General features: G+C 46.2%; 1 protein-coding gene across 1 annotated transcript in view; it reads right to left on the bottom strand.

Moving 5' to 3' along the window:
- Nucleotides 1-9705: 9705 nt before the first annotated feature.
- Nucleotides 9706-14127, bottom strand: part of LOC135734106 (killer cell immunoglobulin-like receptor 3DL3) — a 36665-nt gene continuing 32243 nt past the window's right edge. Inside the window, exons 8-12 of the mRNA XM_065252987.2 lie at nucleotides 12877-13068; nucleotides 12568-12624; nucleotides 12307-12390; nucleotides 11929-11988; nucleotides 9706-11836 (exon numbers count right to left, since the gene is read on the bottom strand). Of these exons, the coding sequence (XP_065109059.2) occupies nucleotides 11790-11836; nucleotides 11929-11988; nucleotides 12307-12390; nucleotides 12568-12624; nucleotides 12877-13068 (440 nt within the window). The 3' untranslated portion in view covers nucleotides 9706-11789. The remainder of the gene's footprint in view (nucleotides 11837-11928; nucleotides 11989-12306; nucleotides 12391-12567; nucleotides 12625-12876; nucleotides 13069-14127) is intronic.

Genomic DNA, 14127 nt, shown 5'->3' with positions numbered 1-14127 from the left:
TTATAGGTGTAACGTGGGTTCCCTGTGTTCATTTGTGTTTTGGTTTATGTCTCTGTGTACCTGTGTTTACTTGTGTGCATGTATACCCTTGTTCCTAGTTGTATCCACCTGTGTTAATTAGTGTCTCCGCCCCCTTGTTTGTAACCATGGTTATTCATTGTGTTCATGCCTCTCCCCTTGTGTGTTGTCCTGGTTACTGATTGTTTCTGCTTGGTCATTGGTCTTAGTCATTCATATATACCCTGCTTGTTCAGTCTGTGTTTGTGGTTTGTCGTAAATGATGTCGCTAGTCCCTTGTGTTTCCTTGATTCCTGTTTTCGTCATTTTTACACTTTCATATTGGAATAAACTGCACTTGGATCCATACCTTTTTGCCTCATCTTGTCTCATCCGTGACAGAACAAACCACCAACTAGGATCCCGCAGCTATTCATCATCTCCCGTGTGTTTTTCAAGTCCCCTGGATTATTCCTAGCGGTAGCATGCAGCGTGTTGGTAGCATTCCCATTCAGGCTTGTCCTCCCTCCACGGAGCAGGAGTTATGGGACAAAGCGGTGGAGTTAGATGCCCTCCGTCAGCGGAGGCAGTCAGTGAGTAGTCTCGCCCATGTATTTTTAGCATTGGTGTCTGGATTGGACTACACTGAAGCGGAGCTGAACTATGCTTTTAACAACTGTCTGGATGACCCTCTGCCGCTTTGCCAAATGGCTGGGCTCGAACAGCTGGAGTTCTTCGAGTTCGTCCGTTACGTGGACAAGCGTAGCGGGAAGCATGCACGATTCACGCCAGAGACACTTAAGTTCCGGTCCGCTGCCCCCGTGCATAGGACTATTGAGACTTCCGTGCCGGTGAACACTACCCCCTCGCGTTGCTCACGACACCGGCGACGGAGGAAGAAACCCATGCGCGAGCAAGCCACTGTTAGTGCGGACGCTAATTCCCAGAGTCCTGTTTCCTCTGAGTCAGCGCCCGTGCTTAAAATGGCCGCCACGACATTCCACTACATGCCTCAGTTCGCTACTGTTAATCCTGCCCCAGTTTTCGAGTTTGCCACATCCATACCAGCTCCGATTTATCAGAAAGCCACCATCATCACCGTTCCAGTTGTTAAAGGTGCCGTAATAACACCTACACCCATTCTCAGAATGGCTCCCATACCCGAACCCATTGAGTCCTCCGAGCCGAGTGAATCTCCTGAGTCCTCCGAGCCGAGTGAATCTCCTGAGTCCTCCGAGCCAAGTGAATCTCCTGAGTCCTCCGAGCCGAGTGAATCTCCTGAGTCCTCGGAGCCGAGTGAATCTCCTGAGTCCTCGGAGCCGAGTGAATCTCCTGAGTCCTCCGAGCCGAGTGAATCTCCTGAGTCCTCCGAGCCGAGTGAATCTTCTGAGTTCCCCGAGTCCCCCGAATCTTCTGAGTTCCCCGAGTCTCCTGAATCTACTGAGTTCCCCGAGTCTCCTGAATCTACTGAGTTCCCCGAGTCCCCTGATTCCCCTGAGCCGAGTGAGTCTTCTGATTCCCCTGAGCCGAGCGAGTCTTCTGATTCCCCTGAGCCGAGTGAGTCATCTGATTCCCCTGAGCCGAGTGAGTCATCTGATTCCCCTGAGCCGAGTGAGTCATCTGATTCCCCTGAGGCGAGTGAGTCATCTGATTCCCCTGAGGCGAGTGAGTCATCTGATTCCCCTGAGCCGAGTGAGTCATCTGATTCCCCTGAGCCGAGTGAGTCATCTGATTCTCCTGAGCCGAGTGAATCTCCTGAGCCGAGTGAATCTCCTGAGCCGAGTGAATCTCCTGTGCCAAGTGAATCTCCTGTGCCGAGTGAATCTCCTGTGCCCATTGAGTCATCTGTGCCCATTGAGTCATCTGTGCCCATTGAGTCATCTGTGCAAATTAAGCCCACTGTGCCGACTGAGTCATCTGAGCCCACTGAGTCATCTGAGCCACATTGGTTGACTAGGGTGGTCACCGAGATGCCCCAGAGACTCTTTATTGTCACCAAGACTATGGCCAGTGCTGAACTCTCTGTCTGTCCCACGATGGCTATCCCCAAGTTCCTTGCTCTCACTGCCTGGTCCATGATGACAATTGTTGAACTCACTGCTCTGTCTAACCAGGCCCAGAGGGCCTCTCTCTGTTCTCCTGTACCCAGGTTCCTGATACCACCAGCACCACCCTGGTATCCAGTCCTCCTTTGGCCTCTGGCTCCGCCCTGGGTTCCTGCTCTGCCGGCTCCGCCCTGGGTTCCTGCTCGCCCTGGGTTCCTGCTCTGCCGGCTCCGCCCTGGGTTCTTGCTCCGCCCGCGGCTCCACCCTGGGTTCTTGCTCCGCCCGCGGCTCCACCCTGGTCCCAGTCTCCGCCCTGGCTGTCTGCTCCGCCTGCGGCTCCTTCTTGGTCCCTGTCTCCGCCTGCGGCTCCGCCTTGGCCCCTTTCTCCGCCGGCGGCTCCGCCTTGGTCCCTGTCTCCGCCTGCGGCTCCGCCTTGGTCCCTGTCTCCCTCTGCGGCTCCGCCTTGGTCCCTGTCTCCGCCTGCGGCTCCGCCTTGGTCCCTGTCTCCACCTGCTGCTCCGCCTTGGTCCCTGTCTCCGCCTGCGGCTCCGCCTTGGTCCCTGCCTCCGCCTGCGGCTCCGCCCTGGCCCTTAGACTTTCATGGCCTTGGCCCACCATCCCTCCCCTGGGTCCACCTCCATACCACCGCCCACCTGGACTGTTGTACTTTGGGTTTTTCAGGGGGGCGTCTGGAAGCTGCCCCTTTGAGGGGGGGATATGTAACGTGGGTTCCCTGTGTTCATTTGTGTTTTGGTTTATGTCTCTGTGTACCTGTGTTTACTTGTGTGCATGTATACCCTTGTTCCTAGTTGTATCCACCTGTGTTAATTAGTGTCTCCGCCCCCTTGTTTGTAACCATGGTTATTCATTGTGTTCATGCCTCTCCCCTTGTGTGTTGTCCTGGTTACTGATTGTTTCTGCTTGGTCATTGGTCTTAGTCATTCATATATACCCTGCTTGTTCAGTCTGTGTTTGTGGTTTGTCGTAAATGATGTCGCTAGTCCCTTGTGTTTCCTTGATTCCTGTCTTTGTCATTTTTACACTTTCATATTGGAATAAACTGCACTTGGATCCATACCTTTTTGCCTCATCTTGTCTCATCCGTGACAATAGGCTTTTCACACCTGAAATTGTTAACCCTGGGTTATTCTAAAACCAGGGTTAACGGAATCCTGGGTTATTTTTTCATGTTTCACACTGTTCAAACTTAACCAGGGGTAAAGAGATAACCCTGGGTATTCATAATTTGACGTTTCACACTGTGCATTCCTAAACCCTGGGTCAGGAGTCTCCAACCCAGCTCCAACACACCTGTCTGTAATTATCAAGCAACCCTGAACACCTTGATTAGCTACTTCAGCTGTGTTTAATTAGGGTCATAACATTCTAACCCTGCTTCGTTTCACACTGCATGCGCTTGGCACCGCAATGCGGGGTTAACACCACACATGCGGTGCTAACCCTGCTCCAGAGCAGGGTTTCATAACCCTGGGTAAAAAGCGGTGCTAACACCGCTTTCAAATTACAGGTGTGAAACGCAACTTAACCCAGGGTTAAAAGCGGGGTTTAGAATGAAGATAACCCAGGGTTAAGCGCAGTGTGAAAACCCCTATTGCTTACTTATACATTAACTTGTCATGTGCAACTGTTAATTTGCATTGTAAGGTCTTGAGCAGTGATTCTCCACAAGGGGGCCTCTATAAACTTCCAAGGTGGCCTCAAGGTGACCTAATATCAATATCAAGATATTTCTTCATTTTGGTTATTTTTGTAATAATTATATACAATCTGTCTAGTTATGCCAAGCTCTAGAATATTTTATTGGGTAGAAATTATGAGTTGGAGGGCCTACAAATTTTGTAGTGAACAATATGGGGGGCCTTGAATCGAAAAGGTTGAGAACCCCTGATGTAGAGTATTGTGTCAGTCTTAATAAACATATAAGCAATAATAAACATTTAAGGTAACATTTCACAATAAGGTCTTATTTGTTGATATTAGTAAATGTATTAGCTAACATGAACTAACAATGAACAATATAGTTTATCTGCATTTATTAATCTTTGTTAATGTTAGTTAATTAAAAAATAATAGTTCACCAGCGTAAACGAAGGAATAAATCCAGTCACAGAAAATCATTAATTCACAGACGTATGTTAATGTGCTGTGACGCCCCCTGCTGCTGTGTGTAAGAAACGTCTCGGTTACGGATGTAACCCTCGTTCCCTGAAGGAGGGAACGGAGACGTCACGTCGTGACCGACGAATTGGGAACTCGCTTAGAGAGACCAATCTGCTTCGTATACTACTAAAACGCCAATGAACTTGGCCTTGAGATATTTGCATAATGCTGGCGCCGCCCCGCCAGGTGCCTATATAAGCAGCAGGTGCAAATATTGAAATTAGCTTCTTTTCGCTGAGAAAGCCGGGAGAATGAGACCGGCCGATAAACAGCAGGGGGCAGCCCTGTGGCGACGGGACGTGACGTCTCCGTTCCCTCCTTCAGGGAACGAGGGTTACATCCGTAACCGAGACGTTCCCTTTCAGTCGGTCACTACGACGTCACGTCGTGACCGACGAATTGGGAATCCCTACCAAAACGCCACTAGGGGCTGACCTCTTCCAGTGTCTGCGTAAAGCCCTCCGGTTCCACTTAAGGAGGAGGAGATAGGTTTTAAGGCAGAAGATAGGTTTTTTGGAGCCCGAGCCAGACACGTAGGTTCGCGAGGATACAGCTAGTGAAAGGCTGACAACCAATGCTCCGCAACAAAGGCTGCCAAGGCAGCGGAGGAAGAACAATTCAAACCATTACGCATTTTTGTTCTGAAGGCCTTCCATACTAACACAGTTATGAAGCATCAGTTGGAGGCTGCAAGCCGACCTGCGAGACTGCTCTCCGTGCTCCCCCTGATGAGGAAAGAACACGAGAGGATACAGGCTCGATACGAACACTGTAGAATCTAATGAACGTATTAGGTGTCGCCCAACCAGCAGCTCTGCAGATGTCTGTTAGCGAGGAACCACGAGCGAGAGCCCACGATGAGGCGACACTCCGTGGAGTGCGCTCTCAAATTAAAGGGGCAAGGAATACCCTGAAGATTATAAGCCAGGGCGATAGAGTCAACTATCCAATGAGACATCCTCTGCTTAGTGACAGCTTTCCCTTTCTGCTGGCCACCAAAACAAACAAAGAGCTGGTCTGAGGTCCTGAGGCTTTGCGTGCGATCCACGTAGAGTCGCAGTGCGCGTACGGGGCACAACAAAGCCACGGTTGGGTCTGCCTCCTCCGGGGGCAACCCTTGCAAGCTCACCACCTGATCTCTGAAGGGAGTGGTGGGAATTTTGGGCACGTAGCCTGGTCTGGGTCTCAGTAGACAGCAGGACCAAACTAAAGGCACGAATCGTCAACAGAGAATGCATATAAATTCCCTACTCTCTTCACGGAGGGCAATGCTAGCAGGGTCAGAGTTTCATTGACAAAAACTTCAGACTCGCAGACTGCAAAGGCTGAAATGGGGGACCTGAAGGGCTTCAGCACCATGGACAGGTCTCAGGAGGAATAGAGGGAGGGCGCGAGGGGTTTAGCCTGCGAGCGCCTCTTAAATGTAATAACCAAATCATGTTGGCCAACTGATCTGCCGTTGATAAGTGAGTGAGTGACGAGCAGAAATAGCAGCGATATCAACTTTAATGGCGAAGGGACAGCCTACCATCTAACCTATGTAGAAGATATAAAGCACAATGTTAATGGGCATTCTCTGAAGTCCTCGCGTTGCAAAGAGCACCAGGTGACGAAAAAGTTTCATTAAGCGCGTAAGCCCGTCTGTGGAAGGTGCTTGAACCGCGTCGATGGTGTTAGATACCGTTTGTGATAAATCACCTAAACCTTGCGCCCGGTCAACGACCATACATGGAGATCCCACAGGTCGGGGCGCGAGTGCCAATGTGCCCCTTCCTAAAGAAAGAAAGTCCTTCCTCAGGGGAATCCGCCAGGGAGGGCTGTCGCGAGGAGCATTAACTATGAAAAGCAATTCCCAGTCGTCCAGTACGGACGATTATTAAAAAGGCTCTCCTCGTCCTGCCTGACTTCGCACAGTGTCGGCGCGATAAAGCTCACTGAAAGGAATGCGTATTTACGCATCCCCGCGGCCAGCTGTGTGCCAACGTATCCACGCCGAGGCTGCCCTCGGTTAGTGAATAAAATAGGCAACAGTGGGTATCGTCCGGCGACGCAAACAGATCCATCTACGCACGACCGAACTTCTTCCAAATTAGCTGGACCGTCTGGGGGTGGAGTCGCCATTCGCCGGGGGCGCAGCTCGGGAAGCGCGTCTGCCGCTGTATTGAGCGACCCTGGATGAAAATGGCACGAAGGGACCTCAGATGCTTCTGACTCCAAAGGAGGAGATGACGAGCGAGATGCGACAGGTGACGAGAGCGCAAAACCGCCTTAACGGTAAATAACGCAACAGTCGCAATGTTATCGGTGACGGCTAATACATCCTTCCCTCGTATCTCCATAGCGGAGCGTACAAGTCCCAGATATACAGCGCACCGCTCGCGGCAGTTGGGGTGCTATGCACACCCCTGAGACTGCAAGCCCGTCATACGTGGCTGATCATCCCGTGCTGAGGGCATTGCAATATACAGAATGCCAGGAGACCCCTCAGGGGCATATCTTCTATCGGAAATGCCGGGTCTACCACGGGGAAAAATTGAAATGACACGCAGGTGCAATGTTTACACGGTGTATGTCGGTGTGCCACGCTCTCCTCGAGACTCGATCGTAAGCCAACGCTGAAGCGGTCTCATATGAAGCAGCTCGGGCGGTGTCACAGCCGCAGCATGCTGTCATATGTCCAGGAGCTTCTGAAATTGTTTCAGAGGGACCGCGTACTTCCCTCGAATTAAACCGAGGCAAGTCAGAACTGACTGGTTGCGCGCTCTTGTAAAACACGCCAATTAGTCGATCGAGTCTTATTTCCATACTGAGAAAAAGGATCCTCTGCACGGGGCAAAGTTGCTCTTCCCCAGTCGACCTGAAGACTTAAACGAGCGAGATGCCGAAGCATTAACTCTCTGTGTTCGCGCACGTCTGCCAAGAACGGGCTATTATAAGTCGACGTAGATAAAAGCAGAATGCGAACAACGCTCTCTCTCTGACATTTTAATGCCGTGACTAGCACATGGAGACACGGAGAGAGAGAGACAGCTCGAATGGTGTACTTAGTAATAATATGCCCACCCCACAACGCAGAGCGAAAAAACGGTCTAAAGCGAGGGGAGATGGACACATAAAGTACACGTCTTACAGGTCTAAGGCTGCAAACCGATCTGAATATTGAAATACGAGCCTCGGCGTTATCATCCAAAAAGAACACCTTCGTAGAGCCGGTGCGTAAATCAAATCGATTGTTACCCGCCGCGTATTTTGGGTACTATGAGATAAAGGCTGAAAAAACCCTATCATCATCATCTCGGTAAGAGGGACCGGCTCGAACATCCTTCGCCAACAGGATATCGACTTTTGCACGCAGTACATGTGCATCGGACGCTTTCACCACAGTGAAACGAAAGCCCGAATTTTGGGGTGTGCCGGATTCGTAACCGAGGCGGATCGTGCGTAAAACCCAACGAAATGGGCTGGGAACTGAAGCCAAGCACCCAGGCACCGTACGAGGAGAAATAACGACACTACCGAAGTACCCGCGGTGGGGCAGCGAAGCGAGACAGGTGGGACTGCCGCTGCGTCTGCTGTGACAGCATAAACATCTACAGTATGTGTGTGTGACACTGACCTGAGCCCGCTGAGGGTAACGGTCGTCTGGTCTCCTCTACGGAGAGCGCAGACTCCGATGAGGGTGCTGGTGGTCCGGTCTCCTCAGCGGAGAGCTCGGACTCCTCAGGTCACCCGCTGGCGATAGAGGAGAGGTAGGGGAGCTGGTGTGTACCCGCTCACGGCTCTCTCGATCCTCCGGAGACCTAGAGAGGGAAGAGGAATGCACTCTTATGTGTGGTTAAGTGGGTACCGGCCGAAAAGCCGGTGGAACATATGCAAACCAAGGATTTTCCGCCCGACCCTCTATCGGGGGAAGGAGCTCCATCTCCTGAAGAGTGATCCTCTGCCAATCCGGGTCGCCCTTCACTGGCCACTTAAACTCCCGAATTTCACGGGAAGCGGCTAAGCGGGCGGGGCGAGCTGCTGACGACCGGTTCCCCTGCGCTGCCGAGATGGGGTCCGAGGAGGGGAACGGAGGTGGTCGCCGCAGGACGCCGACGGCGAGAGGCAAACTGAGGAGCCGGCGTGGTGGACCAAGGGCAGCTCTCTTCCGCCGGGGCATGACCTAGGAGATCGCCTCAGTCTGCGCAGCGGAGCTGTACGACTCCCCTGGCTTGCCGAAGAGGCCGGTCTGTGAGACAGGAGCATTCAAGTTGTTCTCGTCTGCGTCCGTCATGTCAGCCAGACACAGCCAAAGGTGGCGATCTTGAACCACTGTGGTGGACATCGCACGACTGAAGGTCGCGGCCTCCCTCGTAAATCCTTGGTGAGTCTGCAGCAACGTTATTGCGTGCAGGGCCGAAGCCGCCTCTCCGGCATGCCTGATGGGCAGCGTCCGTAACCGGACGACTGTCTACAAACACGGGAGGGAAGGGTTGGGTGGTCCCTCCAGGAACGCATCCCGCTCCACTGAAGGGGTCCCCGCCCTTAGCGGCTCCGTTGGTGAGGGGTGAAAGCTGAACGGCCGGACGGCCGCAAATCACGTCAGCTCTTCGTGCCGTCGGGAAAGAAAGGCACAGGAGGAGAGGACCGAGAGGCCCGAGCAGCTCCGAAGTACCAATCATGTGGGCGGGACGGTTCGGGCGGAGAGGGGTTAACCTTTCCAACTCTACCGTCTCCGCCGCTCGCGCTCGCGCGGCGTCAGCACTGCAAAGGCGCGGACAGCGTTCCCGTAGAAACGACAGTCGTCTCCGCAATCCAAGAGGGTTATGCTCTCACAGAGAGAACAGAAACTCTCCACGAACGCAGCCCCGGAGTGCTCGATGCCTGAGCACGAAGACAGCGCTCGTGACCGTCACTGGAACCCTTATACTTATCGCATCCAAGATCGCACGGGCGAAAAGCTATCCTGAAAAGGACGCTGATCTCCGCATATACGAGAGAGTGGCTGTCTTTAAAAAGACACAGAGCTCTCACGTATCACTCTTTTAGGGAAATCACTCTTTAGGTGCTCAGCTGATGATGCGCACAGGGAAGGCAACGCACACACTAAACTCAAAACAAAAAAGATGCAGAGCCGTGGAATACTGCAGGCGTCCGCTGTGTTAGTACTGCTTGTCAATCAACTTCAGCAACCGTTCCCAGAAGAGCAAGTAGCTTCTCAGTAGCAGATAATGCCGGCTTTCGAAGCGAAAAAGCTAATTTCCATATTTGCACCTGCTGCTTATATAGGCACCTGGCGGGGCGGCGCCAGCATTATGCAAATATCTCAAGGCCAAGTTCATTGGCGTTTTAGTAGTATACGAAGCAGATTGGTCTCTCTAAGCGAGTTCCCAATTCGTCGGTCACGACGTGACGTCATAGTGACCGACTGAAAGGGAACTGTGTTTTTGAGAGTATTTGTAAATATTGAGACTTTGTAAATGGACATTGTTATTTTGAGTTATACTGTATTTTTGAGAGAGTTTCCCATGAGGAACTAAAAAAAAGAGAAAACCACGGCTTACCCACCCATTCCCGTCCTTTTTTATTAGCTCAATTTGAGCTTAAGAAAGAAAGTTATGGTAAGGATAATGTGAGGTTTAATTGTTTGTCAGAGAGATGTTGTTTAATTGTGACTTTAGCATGTAATTTTAGAGATATCTGTCTTTCCCTATTAAAGTAGTTAAGACTTGCATGGTTAAAATAACTTCCCCTCTGCGTTGCAAAAATGTCCGTCTAGTGGCGTGACTTCCCTAAAGGGACTTTGGTGCACCCCATTTTTATTTGAAAATAAATGAAGGCATTTTTATGACATCTCTTATGAAAAACAGTAACTAAGTATAAATAAATGATAATAAACAGGATTTTGATTATTGAATAATGATAAAAAATGCTATTTTTTTTTGTTCATGTACACAGTTGTAAGAAAACACAGGAGTTTACACAGGATTTAATTTACATAATTCGGAATTCTGCACAAATGTCTACAATAAGGATTTGTTTATTTTACAGAAATTTGTTACAGTGTACAAAAAAAATTACTTTTGTATATTACTATGTATTAGGCCATTAGGTTCAAAAAAAGTATCAGGAGACAAACTAAGGGCTCTATCTTACACCCGGCGCAATGCAGCGCAATGCGCGACGCAATTGTCTTTCGCTAGTTTCCACCCTAATTTTCACATTTAGCGCCGCGTTGTTTAAATAGCAAATGCATTTGCGCCCCCTTTTGCGCCCATGGGCGTTCTGGTCTGAAAACGAGGTGTGTTCAGGCGCATTGTTGGCGCGTTGCTATTTTGAGGCAACTAAGCAATGTGTTTTATGTTATTTAAAGAGCGCATTAGTAAAATGCGCCTATACACGGGAGGACAACGCGGGTTTGCTTATCACAAAGTACATGAATGCGCAGCAGCACAAAAATGCTTTTAAATATGAAAGATTAAAGGATTGAATGTAAAAGATTATTATTGAGTCTCTTGGACATAAATGAGGACTAATTATGAGACGTTAGAAGGCGCAAAGAGCTGCTTCACCCGCAGCCTGGTAAGTAAATAAATGCTTTGCTTTGAACAAATGCGTCTGTTTTTTTAATGCTACCTCACGGATTTATTGTATATGATTACTCTGTACCTGTGGATATGGTGAGATGAGAAACATTTTTAAGTAATGCTTAAAAAAACTCTTTGCTAAAAAAACCGCTGTCCAAAGTGCTGAAACGTGAGGAGAGCCTTTTGTAAATTCTTTATCTCCTGTTTATTACAAATAAAGTATTTTTAGAGTACAAACCTTTTCTTATATACTTGTAAATTATGTTTTGATGATATTGGATAACCATACATTTAAAGCAATTAAAAGCCTGCTTTTTACTTCCATGACTAAAAGAAAACGGGTTTTAAAGGTTTTAATAAAAAAATAACAATTTCAATACAAGTGAAAAACAACACAATTATTTAACATTAATCTTAAACTGGGGATCTTCTTCCTCCGCTTAGTTTTTCAGTTTACAAAGTTCGTCATCAAAATAGGGATTAGACATAGCGCCAGAGCAACAGGCTTTTAAAGGGGATGAGAGCTGAGTCTCTAATTGGTTTACTGCACGTTACGCCCAAAATACTCCCATTACAATAGGACCTACCCTTTTCGACCATGCGCTCGGCGCAAAAAACATTTTTCCCGTCGTTAAATTAGCAAAAGTGGATTCGGACACGCCCATTTACACGTTGCGCTGTGCGCTTTAGACAATGCGCTTAGATCGTTAAAATAGGGCCCAAAGTGTTTAGAAATCAACAGTCTTGCTGTGGCTTTATTGCCTAGTTAGAGTATGTACTGAAAAGTTTATTCATGTACACTCTTAAAAAAAAATGATGCTAAATAGCACTCAAAGTGGTTCACTGGCTTTTAATAATAGGGAAACCATTTTAAGTGCTATAAACTGCACCTATGCTCCTTTAAGCTATTAGAACAATCAGAGATTAGGAAACATGAAGGTTTGGATTGATAATACTAAGCATTAGTTAATGTATTGCCCTCTTTTTCTCCTCTGGTCTTTTATTTAATCTGAGCATAAGTCACATCAATAGATCCAGAAGCAACATCTGAAAAAAAAAATGCAAACGACTAAAATGAATACTGAACACAGATACTAAGTGAAGCTTATTGGTGCTGTTTTCATATTTTAGTTTCTCACCTTCACCTCCTGCTTTCTTCAGTTTAGAGTACACAATGTCACCACCTTCACTGGTATTCCCTAAAAAATACAAGAATTAGAAAACTTCATTATAAACAACCCAACATTCACAGATCTCTTCTGACAGTTAATTTAACTTCAGTGAAAATATGACAGTTTAGCTTCCTGTTAAAAGATATTAAACAGAAATATATAAAATAGAGATTAAATAGATATTAAACAGATTATCTTTCTGTTTATAGATCTTTTCAATAAAAGCAACATAAAGCCACATATGTGATTCAGCATGTTATTGAAGCATGACATTACTGTATCATAAGTTATTTGTGTTATTTTAAATGTTTGGATATCTCTGTTGTTCATGATGTTTTGTTTTACCTTTCTTCTCTTTCTTTTTCATTTCTTTCTTAGGTTTCAGTTCAATATCAGCATAGGTGAGCTCAGCTGATTCACTTACATTGTCTACAATGAAGATTAAAAGAAATTATTAATAGTTTTCTCTCAGTCTTTAGTTTTATTCTCCTAGTAGTTTCTACATTTGCTCTTGAGTTTCTGAGTCACTGAGAAAGGAAAATATTTGACCCTTAAATAGTTTTAGTGTAATAAGATGAACAACATTAAATAACATCAATATGTTACCTGTGCTTGTGTCTTTATTGTCTGTTGTATTAATAGAGTCATAAAGATGAGCCTCTCCTGTAATGAAAAAAATAATAAACAAAGTTTCAAAAGACAATGTGTCAAAGCTTTATATCTTGTGAAGCCTTTATAGAAATATTGTTTAACATGTTGATATTGACTAAGCATTAGTGCTAGTGTTTTTAGCCTGTTGCTAATCAGTTACTAGGGTGTTCTGGGTGTATGTTGGGATATCACTGTATGAGCTCTTATTAATTAAAAGCAGATTTCTGTCACTGATCACACTGTATAAATGTGCAGTAAACTGACCAGTATCCAGGTGACTGTAGCCAACTTCAGTCTGTTTCTGATCTGATGTCTGATGTTGACTGACAGCCGAGGGAGACTGAGAGAGTTTTTTGTTTTTGTAGCACCACAGCAAGGCCAAGAAAAAGATCACAAACATGACGCTCAGTCCAAGACCCAGACCAACAATAGGACCATGATATGAAGATCCTGTGGCTGGAAAAGCAGAAATAGATTATTTTATAACCAGTGCATATGCAAATTGTGCAAAAAAAAAAATGACTGTGCTTATCCACCCTAATAAATGATAACAAACCTCTAGGGAAGTAGCAAAACGTCCTCAACTGACAAAAAACTGGGTTGTGAAAATTAAGACCATCATGTTTGTTTCAAACCTGCATGAATGTCCTTTGTCCGTAGAAGCACAACAAATACATATCGAAAAATGTACAGGCAAATGTTTTAGTTTAATAAAGGTGAATAAGGACCGAGGCTATCCATATATTGACACCAACAGCAACATATAAGCATTACATTAATATTTTCTGAGTCTTTCCAATTCTTCTAAAGCTATTCTTCATCAATTTCTCATTTTGTTTAACAGGTGCATGAAAAACAAAGTTATGAAGGTTTGGAATACCATAGGGGGAAAGAATTGGGGACAAAAATATTTTTGTCTAAAAAAAATGAATTTATAACAACCTATAACATACTGTCAGACAGGGGCGAAAATTTCATCTAAATGTTGGGGGGGGACAATAAACATAACATTTTTCAAGAACAATTTTTGAAGGGGACACCAATAATACAGGCAAAATTGTACTTGCAAGGAAATTCTCTCTTTCTCTATGAACGGACGCAAATGTAATTTTAATACACATGAATGCAGAGGTGGAAAGAGTAATAAAATATTCTACTAAAGTAAAAGTAAAGTTACTTTAATAATATTTTACTTAAGTAAAAGTAAAGTTACTGGTCTAAAAATACTCATGTAAAAGTAAAAAGTAAGTCATTTTAATTTTATTCAGAGTAAAAAGTTACTTTTTTACAGCGGGGAGAGGTTTCTAGTATAGTTCAAAAAAGACTAGGAAATATAATAATAATAAATATAATCTCAAACTAGTTGTTTTTTATTGTAGGAACAATTAACAATTAAAGTGCAATAACAAAAAGTTAATAAAATAAAAAGCTTTTTTATAATTAAGAAACAGTTATGGAATTATTTAATGATTTTTACAGGTGAGTTATGCACTTTTGAAGCAAAAATAATATGAG

Source organism: Paramisgurnus dabryanus, chromosome 3, assembly GCF_030506205.2.
Source record: "Paramisgurnus dabryanus chromosome 3, PD_genome_1.1, whole genome shotgun sequence".
Classification (NCBI taxonomy): domain Eukaryota; kingdom Metazoa; phylum Chordata; class Actinopteri; order Cypriniformes; family Cobitidae; genus Paramisgurnus; species Paramisgurnus dabryanus.
Note: the sequence above shows the minus strand (reverse complement) of the source record. Positions and strands in the feature narration are given on the sequence as shown.